This window comes from Saccopteryx leptura, chromosome 1, assembly GCF_036850995.1.
Source record: "Saccopteryx leptura isolate mSacLep1 chromosome 1, mSacLep1_pri_phased_curated, whole genome shotgun sequence".
NCBI classification, from domain to species: Eukaryota; Metazoa; Chordata; class Mammalia; order Chiroptera; family Emballonuridae; genus Saccopteryx; species Saccopteryx leptura.
In genome coordinates, this window is record NC_089503.1 from 20,553,178 (window position 1) to 20,580,595 (window position 27,418).

Consider the following 27,418-nt stretch of genomic DNA (forward strand, 5'->3'; position numbering starts at 1 on the left):
AACCCCGGCAGGCTGCTTGGTCAGGGGAGTGGAAGGCAAAGACAATCACACCCCAGTCTACCCCTTGCTTAGTCCCAAGAAGGAACATTGAGGGTGAGTTAGGAGGCTGTGGGACAAGAGTTTATCTAAGGACAATTTCTGGTGTTTGGAGGAAACTTCAACTGACGACAGGCCCACGTGTGGTGTCCCTTATTTTGCCCCCCCCTTTCTTCTCCGAGGGCTCAGGGAGGACGAGGCCAACAGCAGCCATGAAAGGGAGGCGCTATGAGAAAACTGAGTGAGTGGTCCCCTTTCCCCCAACCTGGCACGTAGAAACTTAGGTAGAGACACTGATCAGCGGATGCTTCCAGCCAGCCAGGCACCTGCAAACCACTTCCTGGGCTTGCAAGGGTTTGCATCCGCCCTTCATCACAAATGCGTTCATTCACAGAAACCTAAAGCCATTCACCCACCTGCACACAACCACACTCATTCATATTTTAGCCACAACTGAAGCCATGCATTCACATGCAAAGGTTGGGCAAGTATGCATAGCAGGAACACACCTTTAGAAGGCTGCATTCTACACACACACACACACACACACACACACACACACACACACACACACACACACACAGTTTGTCCTGCTTCATTGCTTCCTTCTCCCAGGGGGTTTCAGCTCTGAAGTCTGCAAAATCCTGGCAGGAATAAATTTCTGCCATTCAGACAATCACATCCCTAGCCTGTATAAACACCCACTGACCTGGTCCATGATTAGATCATGCAAAAGATGCCCAAGAGCTGGCATAGCTGCAAATGCTTAGGTGTATAAGGGTGGGGGCAGTTCTCTTCCTGGCCTGGTTTCTTCACTTGGCAGCCAGTGAATAAACACAGGGCCAAGGGAGGGGCTTGCAGTGTGGCCCAAGACTGCACAATGTCCCACTTGGCCTGTTCAGATCTTGTCCTCTTGGGAGAGGTGAGACTTGTGGAGAGCTGTCAAGTACTGCAGGAGCCAAGACTTGGCATTCCAAGGTCCTGGGAATTCTTGTCAGTCTGCACATGAAGGGTAGGCAGCTGGGGATTCTCCATTTGCCCCTCCAAATCCCCTTTACACTTTTCCCACTCTGTTCTGAGCCTGGAGAGGTTGACCTCTATGGACTTCACTAACAAACTCTATTGCTCTTTGGTTCAGCCAATGGGGGACCCTAGCAGGGAAACTGAGGACAGGAGAAGAGCACAGAGGGGTACTTAGTCCCTCATCTACCTCCCTGCCAAACTATGGCTTGTCTGTGGCTGTGTCAGGTGGCCTTCGTGAACAGCTATAGTTACAACTCTAAGTTCTGTGTGTGTGTATGAACGCCCCCAGACCATCAAATCTCAGACTCTGTAGGTGTGTGAAACTCTTCACCAGGACAAAAGTGCCTCATTGGCTTCTACTGGCTACCTGGAAATGTCTCCTTTCAGAATGCTGGGTAGGTAGTGTTTGTTTTATATACATAAAGCAAGGTGAGCTTTTTCAATTGAATACAAGAAATCAAAGAATAGATGCTGCAGAAATACTGCTGGAGACCTTTGAAGTGGACCATCAGCTCAGCTGGTTACCAGCTTTGTAATCATGGATAAGTTACTCAATTTCCCCAGCTGCAGTTTCCTCCTCTGTAAAATGGGAATGGTAATAATAGCACCCTGCTGCTAGAATTGTTACAAAGACTGTATGAGGTAAATTATGTGAACGTTGTAATACAGTGCCTGGGACAGAGTTAACCCACAACGAATGTTAGCTATTTATTTATAGTATAAGCATGCATTGTAGATAGGGCCATCTATGTAGCATCTAGAACTTTCAAAGTTTTTGAACCACGGTCAACAATATTTATTTTATATCATGACCTGAAGATACACACACACATAAACTGAAAGACAGTAATACTTATACTTAACCTTTTGATATTTCATTTGTTTGATTTCACTCAAAAATGTGTGCCATGACAATTAATGAAGAAACTGATCTGGTGAACCTTCTGGGGATCAACAGAGTGAAGACATCCTTGAAGGTAACAGACTAGGTAAAGACCATTTCCTGATGTCTTCAAAACACATGTAGTCACATTAATGGGGAAAAATAAGTTGGTGATATTTTCTACAGAATCTGAAATTCACTCAACAAGCATTTGAGTTGACTTATGTGTAGGTAACTAAGAGTTGGGGACCCAAATGTATAATACTTGGTGGTTGACCTCAAGGAGCTTATGGCTGAGTAACAAGAGTTAAGATTCACCCACTCATTCATTTAACAAGTTGAGCACCTACTATGTGTGAGAAAGCACTGCTCTACATCAGTGTACAAGATCGAATTTCCTGACCTCATGAAGCTTACCATCTCATGACAGTGACCAACAGTAAAAAAAATTACCAAATAAACATAATATGGTTCAAATAGTGGTAATGGCTCTTACAAAAAAGGACATGGAGAGTGACTAGTGGGAAAGCCTATTCTGGATAAGGTAGTCAGGGGACACTTTTTCAAGGAGACGGTATTCGACCAGGGACACAAAGTGAGGGAGTGAACTGCGTAAATTCTAAGAGAAATAGTCCATTAAGAGGGACCAACAAGAGCAAAGGTTCTGAGGCAGAAATGAAATATTCTAGAAACGGGAAGAAAGCCAAGGTGGCGAAAGCTTAGCGAGCACGTGAGAGGTAGATGGGGCCAGATGACAGTTTCCTGGACATCATGGTAATCTTGAATAACATCTAAACGTAATGAGAAACCATTGCAGAGTTTTAAGCAGGAGAGTTGTCTGATTTACGTTTCACTCTTGCAGCTGGGTGGAGAACTGACTGAAGAGAGCAAGAAGGAAACAACGGGACTGGTCAGGAGCCTATCACTGCAGTTGAAAGAAGAGATGTTGGTGGTTTGGACGAGGCTGTAAGGGATGGAGGTAGCAGAGAAGTGGCTGAATTAGTGGTACCTACTTTGAAAGTTGATGCCACTACATAACCATGACGCAGAACATGAGGGGCCAAGATAGAGCAATGTGACGTGATGGGGATCTCAGATGCAAATTACATCTAGCTGAAGAATGAGCTGGCACTGGAGCTGTGTCTTCAGGGATGAGTGGGTGGCAATGGTGAGGGAAGAGAGGACATTCCAAAGAAAGGGAACAGCATACGAGTGAAGGCACAAAAGAGTGAAAGCAGAAGGCATGTTGGGAGTCCAGTGGTAATTCTGTGGATTATGGGAGGCTGGAGAGATGGAATAGGAGTAAGGCAGAAGAGGTAGGTTTGGGATAAACCATAAAGGACCAAGTATGCCATGACAGTGTTTGGGCCACTATCCCAATGGAGAGTCACTGCCTGTTTCTCAGGAGGGTTTAGTAAGATCAGAGCTCAGCTTTAGAGAGTACTAGGTACCTTGGGACAGAGTTGACCCACAATAAATGTTAGCTATTTATTTATAGTATAAGCATGCATTGTAGAGAGGGTCATCTATGCAGCATCTAGAGCTCAGAGCTCAGGGGAACCCAGAAGCTTCTGCTTTGGGCCTCAGTGATCCATTCATCACGGAGATCTTTGAGCTTCCCTGATTCTGAATCTTTTGTTCCAGCCAAACCAGCCTTCTCTGTGACCAGTGGGCTGCCACAACCATCCCTTCCCCTCTGCCTTTGGTCACACAGTTCTCAGCACCTAGGTGCCATCCCCAGTCCTGTCCATCTACTGAAATCCTCCCCATTCTTCTCTGGCTCTTGGCCTCCATTGCTTTCTCCCTTCCATCAAAGCACTCGTCTGCACCACTCACGTTGGCTCTTAACCTCACATACCCACTCGCATTTCCTTAAGTGTGTATTTCAAGAATATAGGACGTCCCTCATGAGATATAAATTTCATCCCATCAAGAGCCTTACCTGGCACTTCCTTTGTTTTCTTCACAGTGTCTGGCACTCAATAGCCATTCAATTATATTGACCACCCTCATACATACATAATAAAGTGCATGTTGAGAGCCAAGGGACTCCTGGAGAACCAACGGTAGAAAGGCAGTTGTCCAGATAAACTGACATGGAGACACACAGCCAACGGGGACCCATCTCCCTGCCTCCAATCCTCTTCCCATTCCTTGGCCTCCCAGAAATAAACAAGGATCTGCACACACTTAGGTTTTGCCTTTCATAGAACACTGTCCTGGGACTTACCTTTGCTCTAGGGAATAGAATCCACGTTCAAGAGAACACAGCAAGCCCATGATTTCCAACAGGGAACCAGGGAAGTGGGCCTGGGTCAGAGGCAGAGTCCTCTCCCTGGCCATCTCACACCCCTGCCCTACTCCGGCATGGGCTTCCCGGGCTCCTTGTTCCCAGGCTCGGTACCGCATGGTATCTATCACTTTCTATGGAGACATCTCACTCTCTTTAGGGGCTTCCACTCTAGAGTGCTTCTCCCCTAGCAGGGTCCGCTTCATTTCACCAGCCATTGGAAACAGCAACCCGTGAGACACAAGTTTCAAGATAGCAACAGGGCCGTGTTGACGCTCTCAGCACCTGACACCTTGCAGGAACATGGGTCACTTAAGGACACATGCAAAGGCACAGATGATGGGTTTCCTTCTCTGCTGCTGTGGACACCCAATTTGGAGCTCGGCTTGTCCTTGGTCTCCACTGCTCACTACTGTAGTTCTTTCCAGATGCTTTGTCTACCATTTCTGGGAGGGGGTGAGATGGATCGGGGCGGGAGTCAGAGAGGTCACTGACTCAGGAAGGATGAAGTCAGATTAATGCTCCTGTGTTAAGCATGGTGCTGGGCCCAGCTCAGTATGACAGGGCACCTGGCCAAAAGAAACTTAGAATACGGTGGTCAGCTGAGGATGGCTGGGGGACCTTACCCCTCATTTCAAAATCTCTTCTTCCTGCCTTCCTCCCAAGCCGAGCTTAGGTTTAACTTTCAGAATGGGTTTCTCTTGGGAAAGAGTTCCCTTATCTGCCCCCGCTTCCACCCTGACAGGCAGGGTCAGAGGGGGTGGGAACTCCTTTCCTAGTTCCGTCCCCCTCCTGCCAGTTCGGCTTGCTCACAGCTCAGCCTCCCAGACCCCCAACTCCTGGGCGGAAACCGGCAGGGGTCCCCATGGCCTGGGGGAGGGGGGGGTTGCGGCTGCATGGCCTGCAGCCTCCCCAGGGCAGCGCGGCCCCGCCGCCGCGATCTCCCTCCCACGCGTGGAAGCCCGTGTGGCCGCGGAGGACGCGGTCCACCAAGGGCTGCGGGTCACGCAGACGGCACGCGGCCCTCCGCCGCGGACACGTGAGGGGGCGGGGCCTGCGCCCAGGATCCCCTCTCGCGCTGCCTGCGTAGGAGCGCGGCGCCCGCCCCGCCCGCGTGCTGCTCCCCCTCCCGCGCCGCCCGCCCGCCCGGCGCTACCGCCCCCGCAGCGCTGCGCGCGCCGCCTCCGCCCTGAGAGCTCCCGCGCGGGGGCGGGCCGCGGAGCCTGGGGAGCTGGAGCTGGCGGAGAGGAGGAAGAGGGGAGGAGGCGCGGGGTGGGGGGCGGCCGCCTGCAGGCTTCGTCAAGCCCTCCGCCCCAGGAAGCCCCCTCCCGCAGCCCCTCCGCCGCAGGGAGCCCCCTCCCGCAGCCCCTCCGAAGGCTCTCCGGGACCCTGGTCTTTTTCTAGATTTGGGGCAGGAGAAGCAGGGGTGTGGGATAGAGCTGCGGGCTGGTGGTGGCGCGGGCGCGGGTGGATGCGAGCACCTCCCTCCATCCACCCACGCGCGCGTGCTCTCCCGGCGCTGATGAGGTCCTGCCCGCTCGGCTGCTCGTGACTCTGCTTCGTGCTGGCAGAATTCCGCAGCGTGCGCTCGGGGGCGAGGTGGGGGCGGGGTTTAGCTGCTAGCGGTGCCCCTTGTGCATGCCCACCCTCGGACGTGCCAAGGGGCCCCACCTACCTACAGCCACCCGCAATGACCGTGGCCTCCCATGCCAGGTCATTCCCAGGTCCAGCCCCTGTGTCCCTGTCCACACTACACAGGACGCTCTCTTGGGTCTCCATCCCGCACCTGGTTGGTCCCCGAGGGCACTGAAAGCGCCCATCACTTCCTCCGGCCACCCACACTCCATCTCTAGAGTCCACGTGGGTGCTGGTAGCGGAGGGGAATGCTGAGGGTAATGGGACAACACACGGACTGTCCACAGGCCCCTTCCGTGTACGCCCTCTTAGAACGGGGCAGTGGAAAAACAAACAGGAACTCTGCAGAAGATAGAGCCACAACACCAGCTCCTTTCCACCTTCCTGGTGTTGATCACCCAGCACGTGTGTCCGCCCCCGGGGGTAAATATTGTGGTTTGGTTCCGCTCAGCACCCAGAAGACGCAATTGCTGCCCTTGGTAACTTGGCAGCAAGGCCTGGCCTGGGGCTCTCTCCTGTAGGATGCAGTGCTTCTGACGCAGGGTCCAAGATAAGGCGGTGTGTGTTGGACACACAGAGAGAGGTAGGGTGAAAAAATAAATATTATGAAAAGCAAGAGGTACTTAGAAATCACACTAGGTGCCCTCCTGTTGGTAACACCCTGCACGAATAAGTGTGGGCTCACTCTGAGGGAGGGACTGTGTGGGAGCTGTTTTGCCCCTCCCCTAGCTGGAGGTTGATTCTGGATGCAGCCCTGAGAGACGGATTTGAGGCCCTCTCACTAGGGGCAACAGGCTGGAAGCTCTGAGCTGGGCGTTGAGAATTCCAGGTTCCAGCAATAGCAACTAAGAGCTTCATCTGTATATGCTCTTTGGCACCGCCTTGCAGACAAGCTGAATCAGCCCCGAAAGAAAAGTCTGAGCTAATGGTTCCGTTTCCTTTGGTTCCGGGTGCTACAGCCTGCTGGACGTGTTGAATCTAGTTGCCCTTAACATGAGAAACTTGAGGACGTCCTTCAGAAAGGTCTCTCCCTCCGGGCCACGCTTCTCAAATTTTTTTTTACTTAGGACAGCAATTTCAAAGTTTAGCAGCCGTTTGTTCTTTGATTAGAGTTAATTTTGTCACTTAATATCACCTTGAAGGCAGGGATTTATGTACAAGTGTGCAAAGGGCCTCAAGAGAGGGCTGCACTCCTTGGGGAGGAGAGGACAGTGCAGAGCGTTAGGGTTCTTTGACCATTTATTTCATTCATGTTCTTTTGAGGGCTCACCATGGATGTTCTGTGCCTTGTGTAAGGCTATGGGGAAACTCAGTTAAAATAGGGTCTGATGGTGGGGAGTTTTGGGTCCACTGAGAAGATGGTGAATGATTATATCACAGTGAGATAATTGATATAACTGGATTGCTCACGAGGTGTAGTGAGGGAAGAAGCTGCTGGAATCTGCCCTGGAGACTCTTCTCCATCCACTTGGGATACATTACCGCTGCAGTAACCAGTGACTCCCACATCTCAAGTAGCTAAAGCAATTAACATGCATCAGAGGTCTGTGGTTCTACTTCATGCTCTCCATTCTGGAACCAAAGGTGAAGGTGCAGTCTCTCTGTGGGACCGGCTGGTCTCGATGGCAGGGGGATAGATATACAAATGGCAGAGTCATGTAATGGCTTCTGCTCTGAAGTGTCCTCTTCACTCCCACTCATGCTTCATTCATTGGCCAGAGCAAGTCATGTGATTAAGTTGGTCATAAATGGAGCAGGAAGAATAAGCTTTCCACAGGGTCAGGCCACTGGAGAAGGACAGTGAATATCTTGACAAATAATACAATCTACTCCCAGCCTTCCAGAGTTGGTGAAGCTTGGGCTGATTGTAAAAGTGGATTTGTGCTGGGGCCCGGTGGGCAGACAAGGCAGGGAGGGTATTCCTGTATCCTCATGGGCCACTGTCATGGCGGCATGAAACCGCTTTGTGCATTCGGACAAGCCAGTCAGCTCCATTCAAAACATTTCCCTCTGTATCTGCATAGTGTAGGGTAGTGTTCTTTGTCCACCCTGCCCTCCCATGTGAGTATCTTCTGAGAGGCTTGCCCTGGCCCTGTTTTAAGGATTGTTACTAGGGGAAGGACACTGATATAATGTTATACATCTTCCCAAAGAAAATGGACCCAAGTTACCTAAAATTTCTTGTTGTCCATAAATACTAGAAAATGGACCAAGAAATCAACAGATTGCCATAAAAGTCTTGATGCCTTAGGGACCGGACAGTGGTGGCTATGCATGGGAGCTGAAGGCTGCCAGAATGACTACTGGATATGTCAAGTCTTCTAAAATTTTAGCCTGTATTCATGGAGCCATTTTAGGAAATGTCTCTAGATGGTTGTGATGGCCACCTGAGTCTTAGCAACTCAGCTGTTCTCTCCTGGTGAGTCTAGTTAATGATAGGGCCTCATTTCCACCTCTACTATCACTTTGTAGCCTGTATTAAAAGAGGGACACCTCCTGGCCAAGATGCCTAGGTAGCAACCCCACCCCTCTTCCCGCAGTGCTGCTGAGCAGCAACAAATAGGTGATTCCTGAACTATTAGTTAAACCTTGTATAATGGTTAGTCCTTAGCTCAGAACTGACTGGCTATTAGCTCCACCCACATGCCTTTGGTTAAAACAAGTCAAAAGGCCAAGTTTAACATCAGTGTGGCTGAGAAATATGCTGAAAAAAAAAAATAATCCAAGTTATCACAACTTTCACAGAAAGGGAGATCAGCAATAGGATTTGAATGCTCTGTATGGCTTTATTTACAGTTGTCCCCTGTTCACGTGGACATGCATGAAAAGTGCTGCTGGAAAAATCACATATCAAGTGCTCTCCTCCTCGCTAACTTCCCCTAGAAGTTTAAATATTGGAAGTAAAACACTTGTTTCCTCTACTGAATACTTCTTACACCAAACATGTGGGGGTTTTCTCCCACCAAGCAAATCTCCAAACATCCAACACCAGCTGGGTGTCCCTCGATTTCACTCAATTCTCACAATAACTGCCTGTAGTTAGCATAGACCCCAGGGTTAAGGGCTCAGTCTCACAAGATTGTTCACCCACCCCCTTTCGATGTCAATTGCAAGTCTAAGTTGTAACCTGTGTTTTTCACCTTCTGGCTATAAATCAGACCCCCCCTTGGGTTTGATAATTTGCTGGAGTGGCTCACAGAGCTCAGAAAACAGTCTACTTACCAGATAATTGGTTTATTAAAAAGGGATATAACTCAGAGTAGCCAGATGGAAGAGATGTGTAGGGCAAGGTGCAGGGGATGGGATGTGAAACTTCCGTGCCCAATCCAGGCACTCGACTCTTCTGCCACTTCCACGTGGTCAGAAACCTAGAAGAACCACATAATAGTCATTTTTTATAGAGGCTTTATTACTTAGCCACGGTTGATTAAACCATTGGCCATTGGTGATTGACTCAACCTGCAGCCTTTCTCTCCTCCTAAAGAGGTCAGTTCAGGGGCTGGAAGTTCCAACCTTCTAATCACAAAGTTCGTTCCTCTCGCAACCAGCTCTCATCCCAAGCGGCTCTCCAAAAGTCACTTCATTATTAACAAACTCAGGTGTGGTTGCTAAGGACTTGTTTACAATAAAAAAAGATGCTCCTTTTACATTTATTCCTAAAATGTAGGAAATTACATAGATTGAATATATATGTCTTATTATACATTACAGTGTCATTTATATATTTAAATTTTTTGTGGTAAAATACACATAAAATTCATTTTGTTGTTCAATCATCAGCACTATCCGTTTCAAGAACTTTTTCATTCCAAACAAACTCCATGCCCATTTAAGCAACAACTCCCCATTTCTCCTTTCTCCCTCAGCCCTGGTTACCTTCACTCTACTTTCTGTTTCTATGAATGTGCCTATTCTAGAAACTTTGTATAAGAGGAGTGATACAAAATTGTCCTTTTGTGTCTTATTTTATCATAATGTTTTCAAGGTTCATCCACATTGTAGCATGTATCATATCAGAATGTCGTTCCTTTTTGTGGCTGAATATATCCAATTGTACATATATACATTATTATCCCCCATTCATCTGTTGATGGACACTTGGTTTGCTCCCATCTTTTGGCTATTGTGAATAATGCTGCTGTGAACATTGGTGCACAAGTATCTGTTGGCATCCCAGCTTTCAATTCTTTGGGCTATATATGGTCCTGTTGTATTTTAATTCAAATTGAACAATAGGCAGATTATATATATATACACATATATATATATGTATATATATATATATTTGTATTTTTCTGAAGTGAGAAATGGGACAGAGAGACAGACTCTCACATGCGCCTGACCAAGGTCCACCCAGCAAGCCCACTAGGAGGCGATGCTCTGTTGTAACCAAAGCCATTCTAGCGCCTGAGGTGGAGGCCCTGGAGCCATCCTCAGTGCCCAGACCAACTTTGCTCCAATGGAGCCTTGGCTGTGGAAAGGGAAAAGAGAGATAGAGAGAAAGGAGAGGGGGAAGGGTGGAGAAGCAGATAGGCGCTTCTCCTGTGTGTCCTGGCCGGGAATTAAACCCAGGACTTCCACATGCCCAGCTGACACTCTACCACTGGGCCAACCAGCCAGGGCCAGATTTATATATTTTAATTCAAAATAAACTTTCAGCTCTTTCTTCTTCTTAGTGCTCTCTGAGGCAGTAAAGAGCCCTGTTTGCAGATGTAGAAACTGAGCAGGAGGTCGGGGCTGAAAATTAGCTAGATCCCTGGTATATAGGCTTTCACACTAGACTGACATCCCTTAGGGCAAGGGTTGTAGTCTGTCCTCATCACTGCTGTATCTCCCGGACAAGTGACTATGGTGCAGTCAATATATTTTGAAAGAATAAATGAATGTATATTTGTTTGTTTTTGTGCTTTACGCTCTGGCAGAGCCTCTCAAATAAACTCCTGGTGTCTAACACATATTTCTCTCCTTCTCCAAATCTCCCTCTCCATCTATAGACACTTCCCTACCAGAGGGAGTTGAACAAACAAGCTGTTCCAGGCCTATGTCTTAAATGATAACAACGTCAGCCTGAGAAAAGTTGCTTTGCAAAGTGTTCCTGTTCGCTGTCCCCGGAGCACACCCTCCTCCTATCCGACCCATCCCCTGTGTGGCTCCCTCTGAGCTCACCTGGGAGTTCCCTGCCATTCCAGGAGCCGTGGGCTCCCTGCTGGTAGGTGTGACCCATTGGGGGTGCCTCTGGATTCGAACACCTTCCAGTCAGATTTTACTAGAGATCTGGAGCTTGCTGCATAATTGCTGGTCCTGTTGTCTCATAGTGCTGTCCTGGGGTTGGAGACCCTCCACCCGAATTCCCTTTTGTTTAAAAATGGAGAAAAATGTAATTTTTTAATGGAGTGGTGAAAATGCTGCTTTTGGGAAACTGCACCGCGGACTTGGCATTTGCTTTAGAAACAGGGGGCTCTGAAAGGATTCCCAGTTCTCTCTCCGGGGAGGTAAGGGGTGTGGCTTCGATCATCGGGGGGTCTTTTGTCCACCGCTTCCTGCCTACACGATAACAAAAGCTGTCGTGAATGGCACGGAGATGGGACGCTGACGGCTCCGGGATGGTCTCTGCTAATGGAGAGAGTCCGTGTAAGAAGAAAAGGCCAGTGATGGTGAGAAGTACACACAAGGCATCCATTTCAGGCCCCCAGACCATGTGGTTTATGGTAGAATTTCACCAGGGAGGTTTCTTTGACTCAGGAGGCGCTGAGACAATAGGCTGGGCGGGGCGGGGCGGGGGGAGCGGCTGCAGATGAGCGCCGTCAGGTGCGGCAGAAACAGAACTAAAGCCATCTTTCTAGAGCCCGACCGAAGGCACCGAGCACCCCTCTCCGCGGAAAGGGTGCGGGGCGGAGCCGGCGCGGGCGGGAGGCGGCTGCTCGCGGGCAGCAGAGGGTTAACCCCTCCGGGCGCCCAAGGACGTCAGAGCAGGTTTCTGTCTGTGGCTGGGATTGAGAGTTTTTATCCCTTGTTATTTTCCCTCTTGTCTTTGCTTTATATTGTGGTTAGAGTTTGGGATTTGGTTTTTCCTTTTCAAGGCTTAAAAGATTCAGAGGGGGGGGGGGGAAATCATCCTAGTGAAAAAGTGTGGGAACCCTAGCAGACAGGAGGGTGGGATGTTGGGAGGGGCCATCGGATGTCCCGGGGAAAAGTAGGGCAGCCGCTCTTACCTGGCCTCCCACCCATCCCTGTGTTCCCCCTGAACCCTCAAACCTCAACCTGGGCAAAGGGGCTTCCCAGTTTGGAGACCTACTCACCCCCAAATCTTTAGAAGGACAGCTGTGGACAGGAACCCCCACCCCATGGGCGCTCCTCTGGGACACACCAGCTTCCTGAACAGCGGTCTGAGCCTCTGTTGGGATGGGAGGGGCAAGGAGATCCCAGGGTCCTGCGTCCTTTTTCCTCTGCTGACCCAGTGGGGAGGCACCAGGAGGAGAAGGACGCAATCTCTCTGAAAGCGAGGGAAGAGAAATACAGCTGCCACTGAAGAAAATGGAGGAGATCAGGTTCCAGAAATGAGGAGAGAGGTGGCCTGGGTTACTCAAGGACAAGGGAGAGCTTAGACATTTATAAGATATTTATAAAAGGAAATGTTACAACTTGGGGAGGGACGCATATTCAGCCTATGGGCCGTATGGGTCAGGGTTTTCTGTAGCAAGCAGGCTTCATGTCAGAGTCCTTGGTCGGAAGCAAAAGGAGCCAAGCACAAAGGTCAGGCGTGAGAAAGGCCAGGTGGCCTGGGTGTGGCATTGCAGGGCCGGAAATTGAGGCAGAGGTGCAGATGCAGAGGCTTTGAACCCCAGAATTCCAGAGTTGGAAGGGGATGCATGAGGGTAGCCAGGGGACCTGCTCCCCAGAGCAAGAATTGTGCCAGCCCGTGCCCCTGAGATGGCAGCAGCCAGCTGGCTTGCATACTTTGGGTCCCAGGGAGATGACCTGGGAACAGACAATAGTTACTTCCCAATGGAACCTTGTGGCTTGGAAGCTGCAGGAATTGCAGAGGGTGAGGTGGGAGCTCAGAGGCATTTGTGGCTCTCTTCTTCTTGTGTTCAGGAACTCTTACAGAGAAAGCAAACTCTCTGGGTCACCGTCCCCCGCTGTGGAAGATTAGAACTGGGCCTTCTGAACTAGGACTTACATTATAGAATTACACTTTCTACCAAGGACAGACTACATCTGAAGGGGATCGTGACAGTGGTGCTTGGCAGGAAAATCTCCCACCTGATCAGCATAACTTAAAACTGAAAGAGGGAGGGGAGCAGGTCCATCTGCCATGACAACTAGATGTGGAGAACAATTCTGGCATTCCAGAAAAACAGAAAAAGCAAAGAAGGTCTCAGTTAAGTTTATGCGGGCTCACCTTTTGGCTGGATATCTTTATTTTCTCCTCCAGGTCCTCTCTTCGTCCAGCTGCCATTATGTTTGGAGACCTATCTTTAGGGATAAGTGGGCTCTCGGGCCCCCTTGACGTCCACAGGTTAGGCAACAAGAGCCAACCAGCAGGAGATTGGGAGGGGGAAAGGGAGACAAAGTTGGGGCATTTCTTTTGTGGCACCCTCCAAGCGGAGTCACCATGCACGGGCTGTGTCCCTCTCTAAGGACCACAGCTCTTGTCAGGAGGCAACCTGCTACAGCACCTCTCTCAGGATGCTGGCGTCTGCCCCTCCCTTTGCCCCTGCAGGGGTTGGAGTGGTGCCAGATCCCCACGGGGCTAGCTCCATTCCTTGCTGGCTTCCCTTAACCCTGCCCAAACTATTAACCAGGCCCTTTATTAAACTCTCAATTACCCCATCTGAGAGTGTCGTCCACTTCCTGCTGTGACCCTGACCAATACAATAATTGAATAAATGATATAAAGTTGAAACTGTAACCTGAGGTTAATATAAACTCAAAGCTGTCAGTAAGACTTGGTTGGGTGAGACTTATGACATGAATTCTGTGATAGTGAGAATTCCCTTCATGCAGATTAATTGGTCTCATTGCAGTGGGTCAAGAAGTAAAACTCGGTGCATTGGTTTATTTAAGAAATGTTTATTGAGTTTCTGCTGTATGCCATGCACTCCCTCAGGGACTGGGGAATTAGTGGTGGGCAGAAGAGACAAGCTTCCAACTCTCATTGTGTTTTTAATCTAGTGGGGGAGAAAGGCATTAATCACATAGCCACAAAGACAAATATGTAGGTAGAAACTAAGATAAATTCTTTTCAAAATAAGTACAAGTTTCTCTGGGGGCATCAATAAGATGCTGATAAGCTGTGGAACATTAGAGAAACCTGTTCTGAGAAAGAGACACAATGTTTAGCCAGGCAAGACAACCGAAGTTTACAATGCTCCTTTACATACACAATTTCATTTGATTCTCACATTATTTTGTGAGCTGGACATATATAGGCATTACTATTTTCATTTTACAGCTGGCATAGATGTCCCAACTGGTGAAGTAGCATATACATTTTATTTATTTATTTATTTATTTTTTCTTTTTTGTATTTTTCTGAAGCTGGAAATGGGGAGAGACAGTCAGACAGACTCCCGCATGCACCCGACCGGGATCCACCCGGCACGCCCACCAGGGGCAACGCTCTGCCCACCAGGGGGCGATGCTCTGCCCCTCCGGGGCGTTGCTCTGCCGCGACCAGAGCCACTCTAGCGCCTGGGGCAGAGGCCAAGGAGCCATCCCCAGTGCCCGGGCCATCTTTGCTCCAGTGGAGCCTTGGCTGCGGGAGGGGAAGAGAGAGACAGAGAGGAAGGAGGGGGGGGGTGAAGAAGCAAATGGGCGTTTCTCCTATGTGCCCTGGCCGGGAATCGAACCCGGGTCCCCCGCACGCCAGGCTGACGCTCTACCGCTGAGCCAACTGGCCAGGGCCAGCATATACATTTTAGCTTCATTTATACTAATTGCAAAGCACTTTAGTATCCAAATGTATTTACAGTCCATCAAACAGAATGAGGTTATGCATGCATTACATTCAGTAATAATATACAGCTCACCAAAATTAAGGGATATTTCAAAATGAATACGAAGCAATAAAACATCCCCTAATTTTTGTGAGGAGTATACATGATAAATAATGCAGGTTATAGGTCAGTTCAGTTCCATTGGACCGTCTGATAATCCCTCAATATGAGACTGGAAGCAATTACCTTAGTCTCGTTAATTTCTTTTTTCAACTTAATATTAAGGAATAAATGACAAATGTGTTTTATTTATTTAAGTTATGCAGTGTGATGTTATGATGTATGTATACATTGTGGAATGATCACCATGATCAAGATAAGGAACATCCATCAATTTCCTTCCTTTCCTTTCTCTTCCCTCCCTCCTTTCTTTCCTTTTTTTTTCTTTCTGTGTGTGATAACACTTAATAGCTACACACACTTAGTGAATTCCAGGTATACATCAGTATTGTTAACTGTAGTCACCATGTCATACATTTGATCTCCAGAATTTATTCATCCTGCATGAATGAGACTTTGTACCCTTGACCAACATCTCCTCATTTATAACCTCCATCCCCCACCAGACATTCTACTCTTTGCTTTTATGAGTTTGACTATTTTACATTCCACGTATAAGTGAGATCATGCAGTATTTGTCCTTCGGTGTCTGGTTTATTTCACATAGCATAATGCCCTCCATGTTGTCACAAGTGGCAGGATTCCCTTCTTTTTTAATGGCTAAATTGTATTCCATCTTCTTTATTCACTCATCCATAGGTAGACATTTAGGCTGTTTCCATATTTAGCTAGTGTGAATAACATCCATCCATCCATCCATCCATCCATCCATCCATCCATCCATCCATGGTAGGCATGAGAGGCTCTGTTTATATGGTACAATAAGACCAGATCTAGAATAGCAGCTGCAATTGAAATCACAGTCTAATTGCTCTCACACAATCTGCCATCATTCTCCAAGTCCAAGATACATCTGCCCAAGACAAACAGGTAAGTTAAAGGGGGATGTGATAGGGATCAACAGTGGTTTGCTGGCTCTTCAAAGGGAAGAAAAATTCCTCATTTGTATGTAGTGTTTGCCAATTTCCATGGTTTGAGTAGTCCCACCATGGCCAATTTCAAGCTACCAAACTGACGTCACTGAAGAGGAAGTTGCAAGGTAATGTTAATGATCTCATAACAATTCTTGTGAATAAGTGATAACAATTCTCACAAGCCTGTGCAGGCTGATTCCAGCACACTGCTGCGTCACCAAACTTGCATCTTCAAGTCTTCTGTGATAGCACTAATCTCTGTGACTCTCCTAGTAATGTGACATTGATTTTGATTTACCATTTTGTTAGAAAGAAACTCACCAGGAGTTTTCACTTGATCCTTTCTATCATCATAACCCTTAAGCCACAGGTCAGGCAGGTTGCTGAGTATATATATTCCAAGTATACATTCAAGACCTAGAAAAATAACGACAAAGTGAGTATGACTATTTGGCTCACGATGAAATAATTTGGGTCCAAACTCGGTTCATTTCCTGACTCCTGTTAATTCCCACTCAACCCATGAACAGAAATAAGAATTATCTCAGAACCAGAAATAAGCCCTTAAAGGTCTGTTTTTTCTCTTTTCCTAGTAAACATTCACTCTACTAAATGACCATAATTTCCTTAGGGGAAAATGGGAAGATTTACAGTATAAATTTGTGATGTCCTGTGGTACAGAGTATACCTTTTCTCTGTTCACCTGACTTATGTCTGGGAATTTAGTGAAAATCAATCACCTTCTGATGTCTTGAGACTTTGTTTATCAGATCTCTAGATCTCTAGTTTTTTATTTTTTAATTCTACAGAAGAGATGGGAAGTTATTGCAATACTCCATATATTTTAGTCCTTGGTATTTAGAATCAATTAGCTATCACCAAAGATCCCTGTGTATAAATTATGAAGTTGGCCTGAAAATGCTTAGATGCCAAATTTTCCAAATTAATATGTCAAACAAAAACCTGGGGGATGTTCACAGAAATAGGCTTGAACCATGCCAGAAGACAGAGAAAAGAATGTCTATTCTGACTATCGCTCTTGCCCTGCTGTCTCCTTTGCCCACTTTGCATGTGATCACTAAGTTACAACGTAGCCAGTGCTAGGATTTCACTATCCCCACTTAAACCTAGGGGCACATTTCGGTGACAGCGTCTCCCATCATCATCCCCAGCATATAGAGGACTGTAACTACAGCACTTATGGAGGACGCTGATGCTCTCTCCTCATCAGTGTATTTCTCTATATCTGGATGATAGGGGAGTCCTTTGGTCCCTCTCAGGAGATATAGTTGAACCATGGCTAAGCCAGTCACATGTAATAGATCCATTTCAATATACCTAGCTCCCTAAGTCTTTGGATTTCTCCTACATTATACCTGGGAATTTTCTGACATCTCAGTCTCATCTGAGTATCGCTGAGTCCAGGCTTCAGGTTGCCAACGGAAGTAACAAGGGAACTTTTATCAGAACTTGAGCTGGTGCACCAATGTCAGAATCTCTGGTAAGCATGGCCATCTGAGAAAGCCAGCTAGCTTTTTAACTACATTCTTTTCTCTGTCTTCTGGCATGGTTCAAGCCTATTCCTGTGAACATCCCCCAGGTTTTTGTTTGACATATTAATTTGGAAAATTTGGCATCTAAGCATTTTCAGGCCAACTTCATAATAGGCACGCTGGGCATTTTGAGATGGTCTTTGGCCATGGGTCTGGGGGCCACATGAGGCTATGGAGGTGGGGGATAGGCAGAGAGCTTATCAGCAAGGCAGGACCAGCCTCCTTTGGCAGGGCAGAAGGGGCTGTTTCTACTGGTGAGCATCCCGGAGGAGATACGAGGTTCAGAGTCTCCAGACTAAGCTGGGTTCTCCTAAATATCACTATTCTATTTAGGGGGACTCTGGTCTTTCCTCGTTACTGCCCTAACAAGAAATCTGGGGAGGCTGTGAATTTAATCTATTTTCTCAATCAGCAACCTACAGGCTAAGAATCTATACCTGATTTTTGGCTACATCAACTCACTAGCTCTAAGAGATAAGCTATTACTTTAGGGCAATTATAACATGTTCTCTTAGGACAGTTATAGGAAGTCCTTGGTTCTCTGGCTGTATCTTGAGCCATAAGTTTAAAGCCTTGGGCTTGTTCTTCTATTTCTTTAAACTCTCCTGGATGGTTAGAAGCCGCCAGCCTACCTCATTGTCCTTATATTCTTCATGATTACCAAACTGTGCTGTGGCATCTGCCATTTGTTCTGCCAAAGCTATCTCTTAAAAAAAGTACTGTATTCCATGTGACATCTCTCTTTCTCTCTCCATTATCAAGATATAATTCACACGCCCTACACTCCAGTGATTTTTAGCATATTCGCATAGCTGTGCACCCATCACAATCAATTATAGGGCATTTTCACTGCTTCAGAAAAACCCATTACTTTAGCTATCACCCCCAAGTCCCCATCAGCTCTGGTCCTAGGAAACCACTAATCTACTTTCTGTCTCTCTCTATTTGCCTATCCTGGACATTTCATACAAATGAAATCTGAATGCATGATAAGGAAATTGCCTTCCTAAATTGTTTTTTATTTTATTTTATTTTAACTGGAATAATTCTTCAATGCAAAGGAATGAAGCACTAATGGTGGATTCTGAGGCATGGCAACTGTGGTGTGTGTGTGTGTGTGTGTGTGTGTGTGTGTGTGTGTGTGTGTGTGTGTTCGGGAGGAGGAAGGATCTGGAGATTAGGATTGTACTTCTTCTGTGCATGATACTAGCCCATTTGTTTTCCCTCTTACATTGTGCTTGGAAAGGAGAATGTCAGGAGCCAATCAGCTGCAGGATCCAGGAGAAGGTGAGTGAGTCACTGCAGTGGCTGGGGCCTTGCTGAGCTGTGCACAAAGGAAGGGGGGAAACTCTGTCCTTGGGGTTCCCCTCTTGAGGGGGAGGCCGGCTGACTGTGTGGAGGTGCCAGAGGGAATAGACCAAACATTGCCAATCTGGAGGTGGCAGTTGGGGTGGAGAGAGGGGATGCTGTAGTGGGCCCCACCACATTGCCCCAGGGGAGTGGGAGAGGTCACCCAGAAGCCCCCACCTCTCCTTTAGTCCACACAGCCTTTCCACGAGGACATGGGGACATAACCTATACAGGAAGGGGCAGGGCTCACTGTTATTTGTCCGACTGGTGGCATAGCCTTGTGTGGATGGCATAGATAACATTCAGTGGTTCACCTGAACCACTTTTAGGGGTATGCCAGCCCCTACATAACATTCAATCACACTCTAAGAATAGCATCTCCTCCCTAATTCACTTTCAAGCCTTTTAACACCAGGAGAAGGAACCACTTGGTGCCATGTTTTTAACATCTCACTGAATGTCCCTTTAAAATAAGAGAGTGGGTCTTAGAATTAGGGCCCATGCCAGCAACATTACCTCTCTAGACTTTAATAACTTTGATTGATTCTACCCAGAATGTTAACCTTCTCTGTCCGGTAGTGATATAAAGTTTCCATCTCCTGCAAACCTTTTAAGAGCTTAATAAGTGAGTCAGTTTAAAGAAACAACAGCAAGGGGCATATAGATATGGTAAAAACGGTGATGGTGATATATGCTATGACCAAGCAGGTAGAAACTGAACGAGGATCTGTTTCGGCCCGAGGGCCTGTGACTCAGTGGCTGGAAAGATAAGAAATGCCATGGAGGCCAGCCTGGACTTGCCTGTCATAGCTCTCTCCACACCTGGAACCAGATATCTGCCTTGTTTTCACCCTGTCCCCGGGGCCCAGCATGGTGCCTGGCACACAGAAGTCCTCCCGCTTGCGTACTGAATGAATGTAAATACAAATCAATGGATAAATGCGTGAATGGCTGTCCTCTAGGTTATTGGCCTTGACACCCTGAGAAGTTACCCTGATTATGTCCATCCATCCATTCATTGCCTATTTATTAAGAACTACTATATTCAAGTCATCCTGCCCTTAAATTCCTTGCGATGGCTTCATTTTTATTTATTTTAAACAATCTGCTTCTTGTGCACAGAATAATCAAGGTGCTTGCTGTCGGTGGTGGGGAGAACGTAACCTCTTTTTTGACTGTAAAGCAGCGATGTTGGGATCAGGCAGACCTGAGATTGAATCCTGCCTCTGATAATGTTTTGAGCACGTTGGGCCATTTATCTTTTTGAAGTAACAGTTTCTCCTGTAAAGTGGTTTCAATAATATGTAACCTGTGGGAAGGGCCTGAATCAGCCTCCGCGGATGTTGTTGAATGGAGGAGAGGGAGTGAAGGAGTGAATGGATGAGGGACTGTGGCCCCACTCGGGCTGCGTGGATGAGGGACTGAGGCCCCACTCGGGCTGCGAGGCAGGACACGGCCAGCCAGACTCCTCTCCCATAGCTGGGACCACGTCTGCTGGCTGAAAATTCAGGATGGGTTCGAGAAAGCCTAAGCCCCAAGCTTTGCATAACCAAGCAAAAATGGAGCAAACTGTGTGAAAAAGCAGAAAGCTGGTGAAATCCTCTCACACAGTGGACCCAGAGGCTTGTGGCTGTGCCAACAGTGGGGCCCCCTGGACAGGTGATCCCAAAGACAGACCAACGGCTCGCCAGACTGCCAAATGTCTGACTGCCCCAGCCCCTCCCCTCCTCTACCTCCAGGATGTGGGCAATTTGATGTTGGCATGGTGACCAGTTAGCCTGTCTCCCCCTCCTCTGCATCCTGACCTGACAAAGAGGCCCTTTGGAGTAGAATGGGGCCCTGCGGGCTCCCCTGCCTCAGGAATGGTGGGGAGAGCTGGTCCAGGAACTGAGGGGGCCTGGCTGCTAAACTCCTGCAGTGGGAACAATGGAGCCGTTGCCCTGGCAACCAGGGGAGGCCTCTCCCTGGGCCTCAAGGCTGAGTCTGGGAAGAGGTGTCCTAAGAAAGGGAGGTTGGGAACAGGAGGGGGTGGGGTGAGGGTACCTGTTCTCAGAGCCTTCTGGCCGCCAAGGAGGGCGACAGGGGCCCCTTTCCAGAGAAGAGGGCCAGGGTCTCTGTGGACCCATTCTCCAGAGCCGCCGCCAAGGGAGGCCGGGTGAGAACAGTTTCCTCCACGCACTGAGGCCCTGCTGAGTGGGCTGGGATGCTTTGCAGCAGTCTGCTGAGCACCTTTCTCCAGTGACACCCTTGCTGCTCCCAGGCCTCCTGAGGGCTGGTTGAGGACAGGGGCTGGGAAACCAGGGTCTGTGACCAGGGGCTGTGTGCCGGCTCTGGGGTGTGTACAGATGCTGTGGGCACAGGAGGGAGTGGGGGACTTGGGGGGTTGGGGTGGGGCCGCAGTCTCCAAGCCTGAGCACAGACCCTTGCAAGACCCTGGGGGTTTTGTAACTGCGTCAGCTTCTGGGGTAAGACAGTCCTGATTTCAAGTTTGGGCTCCATCACCCTGAGGAAGTGGCTTTGTCCTCCGAGGCTCAGTTTCCCTAGCATTAAAGCAGGAATTCGGGTTGATACAGGCATGGCATGAGCACGATGCCAGCATGGCGTAGCTGGCTGTGGGTGAGCTTCTCTCCCCAGTCACTGGTTTCTCCTTCTGTGCACCTGTGACCCAGAACCCCGATGCATCTCCCAGCTCTACACAAACTGCTAAGATAGGCCACAGACACAAGTGCACCCCATTCTCCCTAAAAGCTCCTGAGGACCGTAGTCCATGAAGGTAACGGGCAGGATGGACCCTATGGTGGTGACCAGGGTTGTCTCTGAGATGGCCTGGTTACAGGTGTCTGAATTTTCTCATGCTCCCCTTTGAACTGCGCTTGCTTTTGCCTTAAAAGAAAAAGTGAAGAGGGGATGAAGCACACCTTATATAAGGCCTGAGAGCTCATAGGTGGAGGTGGCCATGCTGGCCTGGAGGGTGTCCTGGGCCTTTGCCCACCGCACCCAGCTGGATAGAAGCAGGTGGCCGGGGGGAGAGGCTGCCTCAGCCAGTGGAGGCCTGACCCTGCACCCTGCGCTCCATCCCCACTCTGCAGTCAGCTAATAGGACCGGGAGCCTACGTGGGTGTTGGATGAAGGCGAGACTCACGAACTCCAGCCAGACGACTTGTCCTTTCAGAACAAATGGGTCCCTCTTGTGGCCACAAGGCCTCAAAGCTGTTGCTTCCCCCCCCCCCCCCATGCCCTTAGGGGTTGCTCAGAGCACTCCAACAGGTATCTGAAGGGAGGAGAGCTGGGTCCAGGAACTGAGGGGATCTGCGGCTGGCACACAGTAGGCCCTCAGCTTGGGTTGGGTTGAGTTGCCTGGAAGAATATTCTAAGAATTCTAGTGCATGTCGTTTATCTGAGAAGTGTCCTGAGGAAACATTAGTAGGGAAGCAGGGGGCCGATGGGGGGTGGGAGGGGAGGAGAATGACACAGGGGTAGGGGGTGGGGGTGGGTGGAGAAAGCCAATGAAGAGTGTCCTATCCTGCCAGTTGCCCTGAGTGGGGTCACCAAAACTCAGTTCCCTGGGGGAGTCTGGGAGAAAGTGTAGAAGAGACTTCAGAGCGGCCTGACTCTAGGGGGCATCTATCCACCCATGCAGCCTTGCAAGGGCCAAATGGGCTCCCACAGCCATAGCAAAGCCCCCTGGCGGAGTCCCAGCAGAAGTGCGTGCTGATGGGAAAGGCACCCACAGCTCTGGCACAGTGCCCGCTGTTTGGCAAGTCGATGTGGTCAGGAGCGCTGGGTCAGAGGTGATCGCGCACTCACAGGCGCTGAGGCCCCATGGAGCCGGGTGTGACGGCCCACAGCGGGCCCTCCCGACACCTCCGAGTGCTCCTTTAGCAACAGAAGGAGGTGTTGTCCCATTTCACCCCCAATTTCATCTGGAGCCCTGAACCCCAAGTCTCATCAAGCCTCAATGAGAAATAATTATTTCCCCAGAAGGAGGAGATGAGGAGAGGTCTGCTTTAAGGGACTCCTGCCTTGGGGCCTTCTGAGTGGGCGCTCCCTAGGGGTGAGGTCCACGTCAGTCAGACTCTGTGTGGGGCTCCGGATGCAGCTCCGCCCAGGGCAGCGCTCTCCCGTGGGCCTTTCCGGTGATGGAAATGTGTCCTACCTGACCTGTCCTCCAGCAACCCCATGTGGCTGTTGAGCACTTGAAATGTAGCTGGCACCATCGAAGAGCTGAATTTTTAATTGTATTCCATTGTAATGAGTTTAAATGTAAATGTCAATAGGCAGATTGGTCAGCGGCTACGCTACCGTAGTGGACAGCGCGGGTCTGGGGGCGCCATTCACCTCCCTTCTGCCTCTCCACCCTCTGCAGCCAGCTCCCCGGAGCTCTGAAGCCTGGGATGCCACGTGGTCCGCCCTGAGTTCCCGAATTTGGGCCTCAGATGTTCAGCCAGTGTCCAGCTGCCACCTGCAGGATTCCGAGAGCAATGGGCTCTGTCCGCTGGTTCCCTCCCGGGCTCCCTGCTCATGCCTGGCCTCACCCAGGGCACCTGGCTGGACAGAGAGTGACCGGTAAGGATGACTCGGAACACATTCTCAAATGCTTGCAGAGGCCTGGGTGAAGAAGCCCTGGGCTCCTGTCTGCCATTTTTTAGGAAGTCAGCAGGTGGTCAGGGTCTGGCTGGGCTTTATTTTTAACAAGGGTCTGAGCTTTGTTTTCCAACAGTGAATTGAAAGATGGAACAGAAGGAAGCCACCCAAATGAAAAAACAGGTAAAAATTAACGCAGGCAGGTCCTGGCCAGTTGGCTCGGTGGTAGAGCGTCGGCCTGGCGTGCAGGAGTCCCGGGTTCAATTCCCGGCCAGGGCACACAGGAGAAGCGCCCATCTGCTTCTCCACCCCTCCCCCTCTCCTTCCTCTCTGTCTCTCTCTTCTCCTCCCGCAGCCAAGGCTCCATTGGAGCAAAGTTGGCCCGGATGCTGAGGATGGCTCTGTGGCCTCTGCCTCAAGCGCTAGAATGGCTCTGGTTACAACAGAGCGATGCCCCAGATGGGCAGAGCATCACCCCCTGGTGGGCGTGCCAGGTGGATCCCAGTCGGGCGCATGTGGGAGTGTGTCTGACTGCCTCCCCGTTTCCAACTTCGAAAAAATACACACAAAAAAAATTTCCGCAGGCATTTATATCCAATACTCTAAGGGGCAAGTTCCTTACCTTCCTGGCTAGGAACCACTCATTGTCCTGTGCAGGCAGTCAACCTTTTGAGTCAGGGTCCTGAAATGGGACACCTCTTATCTCAAAAGGAAAGAGTAATTTATTTCTAAAGTTAGGAAAAGACTTTGTGGCAGGATTGAAGGCCGCTGTTAATAAGAGCTAACATTTCTTGGTTGCGCAGTATGTGCATGTCTCCCCTACCCCTCCCTTCAAAGCGCTTTGCAGGGATCAGAAGCAGTGGGCGGCTCAGAGGCGGGCTGAGGTTAAGAGAGAACAGCTTCTCCCCACGTCCTCTGGGGTTTTCCCTGACCTGGTCCTCCCTCTCCCTTTCAACAGCTCCCTAGTTCCAGGCTCTTCTCCCTGATGTCGCTATTCACCGTTGTTAGTTCAATAGTTCAGTAACTTTTTTTTTTTATCCACTAATTGTTTTGTTACAGGCCCATACGTTGTTATAAACATACATTAGACATAGAGCGAAGCATCTAATCAGAGACAAGAAAGATGGCTCATTCCCATGCAGTGTGACGTGTGCCACCCAAAGGGGTTATCACAGGTGCTGCAGGAGCACAGCGTCCTGTGACATGTGGACAATGCCTCACAAAACCAGTGGAATTAAATCAGTGAAGGGAAGGGGATGGGTGGGAGGCGCTGGCATTCAGCTAGTGGGAACAGCGTGATCCCAGGCATAGCAGTGTGGAAGTTTGATGCGTGTGGGGAACACTAAACTGTGGCTTGAAGTCCAAGCTGGGGAGGGGCTCTCCATTTCCCTCGGGACAAAGCCCAGACTCCTTAGCTCTGCTCCTGATGATGCTCATGATTGGCCCTGGCCTGATCTCCCATCCCCCAGATCTGTTCGCCCTCTGTGTAGAATCATTTGCAGTGCCTGGCACAGAGTAAGTAATCCGTGTATTCTGTAATTTTTATCGTTTTCCATTACAGTTGACAGTCATTGTTATATTGGTTTCAGGTGTACAGCATAGTGGTTAGACATATGAAGTGATCCCCCTGATAAATCCAGTTACCTACCTGGCACCATACATAGTTATTATGATATTATAGGCTCTATTACCTATGTTGTGATTTACATTTCTGGGACTGTTTTGTAACTGCCAGTTTATACTTCTTCATTCCTTCCCCTTTTTCATCCAGCCTCCCCAACCCCCCACCCCCTCCCCCTCAACAGCTCTCTGTATCTCTGAGTCTGTTTTGTTTGTTCTGTTTTTTAGGTTCCACAAATAAGTGAAATTATATGGTATTTGTCCTTTTCTGTTTGACTTATTCACTTAGCATAAAACCCTCTAGGTCCATTTATGTTGTTGCGAACAGTAAAATTTCCTTCTTTCTTTATAGCAGAGTAATATGCCATTGTACATACACACCACCTCTTCTGTGTCATCTATTGATGGATACTTCGGTTGCTTCCGAATCTTGGCTAGTATAAATGATGCGGTGAACATAGGGGTGCGTCTGTCTTTTCAAATTAGTGTTTTGGTCAATCTCTGTTTGCTGAATGAAGAATGAGTGGCAAAAGAAAAGCATAGAAAGGCAGGCAGAGGGTGAGCCATGGAGGGCTCTGCTCAGAGTGTCCAGTCCAAGGCGTGTGCACTAGGAAAGTCGACATTGTCCCAGAGAATTGTGTAGTGGATCCATCACTGAACTCTACTTCTGAGTATTCAAAATTCAGGCTTCTGCTAGAGTGGACTCTGTGTCCTTTAATTCTCTGTCTCGTCTCTTCCACTAGATGTGGCTTTTTTTTTTTGTATTTTTCTGAAGCTGGAAACGGGGAGAGACAGTCAGACAGACTCCCGCATGCGCCTGACCGGGATCCACCCAGCACGCCCACCAGGGGCAACGCTCTGCCCACCAGGGGGCGATGCTCTGCCCCTCCGTGGTGTCGCTCTGCTGCGACCAGAGCCACTCTAACGCCTGGGGCAGAGGCCAAGGAGCCATCCCCAGCGCCCGGGCCATCTTTGCTCCAATGGAGCCTTGGCTGCGGGAGGGGGAGAGAGAGAGACAGAGAGGAAGGAGGGGGGGGGGTGGAGAAGCAAATGGGCGCTTCTCCTATGTGCTCTGGCCAGGAATCGAACCCGGGTCCCCCGCACGCCAGGCCGACGCTCTACCGCTGAGCCAACCGGCCAGGGCTAGATGTGGCTCTTTGAGAGCAAAAACCACATCTAAGATCTCGACGACAGTGTTGGACATCAACAGGCGCTGAATTAAGTGTTTACAGGTAGAGCTGGACTTGCCTGGTTGCATCGCGCCACAAAGGGAAAATACGGGATTACATCTTGGGAAGACATGTCTGACCATTAGAATAACCACACAAAGCTCCAGCTAGGAGCCACTCTTCCCGGCTGCTGGCTCAACCACTGGTTGGGAGATGACAGCGGGCACAGATGTCAGAGTCGAGTTCCTGGAGGCACAGGAAAGAGGAGTTATCTGCACAAAACTGGCCCTGCTATGCTGGCCACCCCCACATTGGCGTTAACCAGTGGTGCAGGGCCCTTGGGTAGTGAAGCATAGACTACTGTTTCCTTTCTTAGCCAGATTGAGGGCAGGGAGCCTGAGGCAGAAAGATGTGTGTGTGTATGTGTGTTTGTGGGTGCGCGCACGTGTGCAAGCTCCATTGTAGAGAAGCAAGATATTTCATTTCCCTGAGATTGGTTGTCAAAAAAAATTCTAAGATGTGGGTGGAAAGCCCTCAGAACTCCAACAGCATGGAGAAAAGGAACATATTAATTGTATTGTTTGTCAATCATTCAGCATTTATTAAGTATTTACTATATAATATAGTGCAGTTAGTGCTAGGAGACAGAGACACGTGACATATGGACATATATAAGAGAGACAAGATCTACACACCTGCAAACAAAGAGGGATAAAGTGTTTACTAGGGGGAGGGGGCGAGGAGGAGCGGAGTAGAGGGACCAATGGGATGGGAAATGATCTGACTTTGGGTGATGGGCACATAACACAATCAACAACAGGTCGAATGCCAGAAATGTTTACCTGAAAACTTTGTACTCTTATTGATCAGTCACCCCATTGAATTTAATTTCTAAAAATAAAAACAAACAAGGAACAATGAAGAATGAAGTAGTCATGAAATAATTTATTCATAAAAGAAGTATAGCAGACCAGTTAAGGGAACTTATTTGGTGCTCTAATTGAGACACATCTGAGCTTGGCGTGAATCTGAACTCCACCTCATACTGTGTAATTACGAACCAGTTACTTCACCTGTGAGCATGGTCCTCGTAGCTATAAAATAGGAGTTACGTCGTCCACCTCATTTTATAGTTGTGAGGATTGAATAAAGTAGTGGGCATACAGAGCAGAGTCTGGGCATGCTGGCTCCAGAGGTCGTGCGCTTGAGCCTGCACCTCGACTCCATCACTTCCCAGCTGTG

The 27,418-nt window shown here is 48.9% G+C and overlaps 1 protein-coding gene across 1 annotated transcript in view; it reads right to left on the reverse strand.

Moving 5' to 3' along the window:
- Nucleotides 1–4,351, reverse strand: part of LOC136387955 (uncharacterized) — a 121,541-nt gene extending 117,190 nt beyond the window's left edge. Inside the window, exon 1 of the mRNA XM_066360056.1 lies at nucleotides 4,173–4,351. Coding sequence (XP_066216153.1) covers nucleotides 4,173–4,351 — 179 coding nt within the window. The remainder of the gene's footprint in view (nucleotides 1–4,172) is intronic.
- Between the last annotated feature and the right edge of the window lie 23,067 nt (nucleotides 4,352–27,418).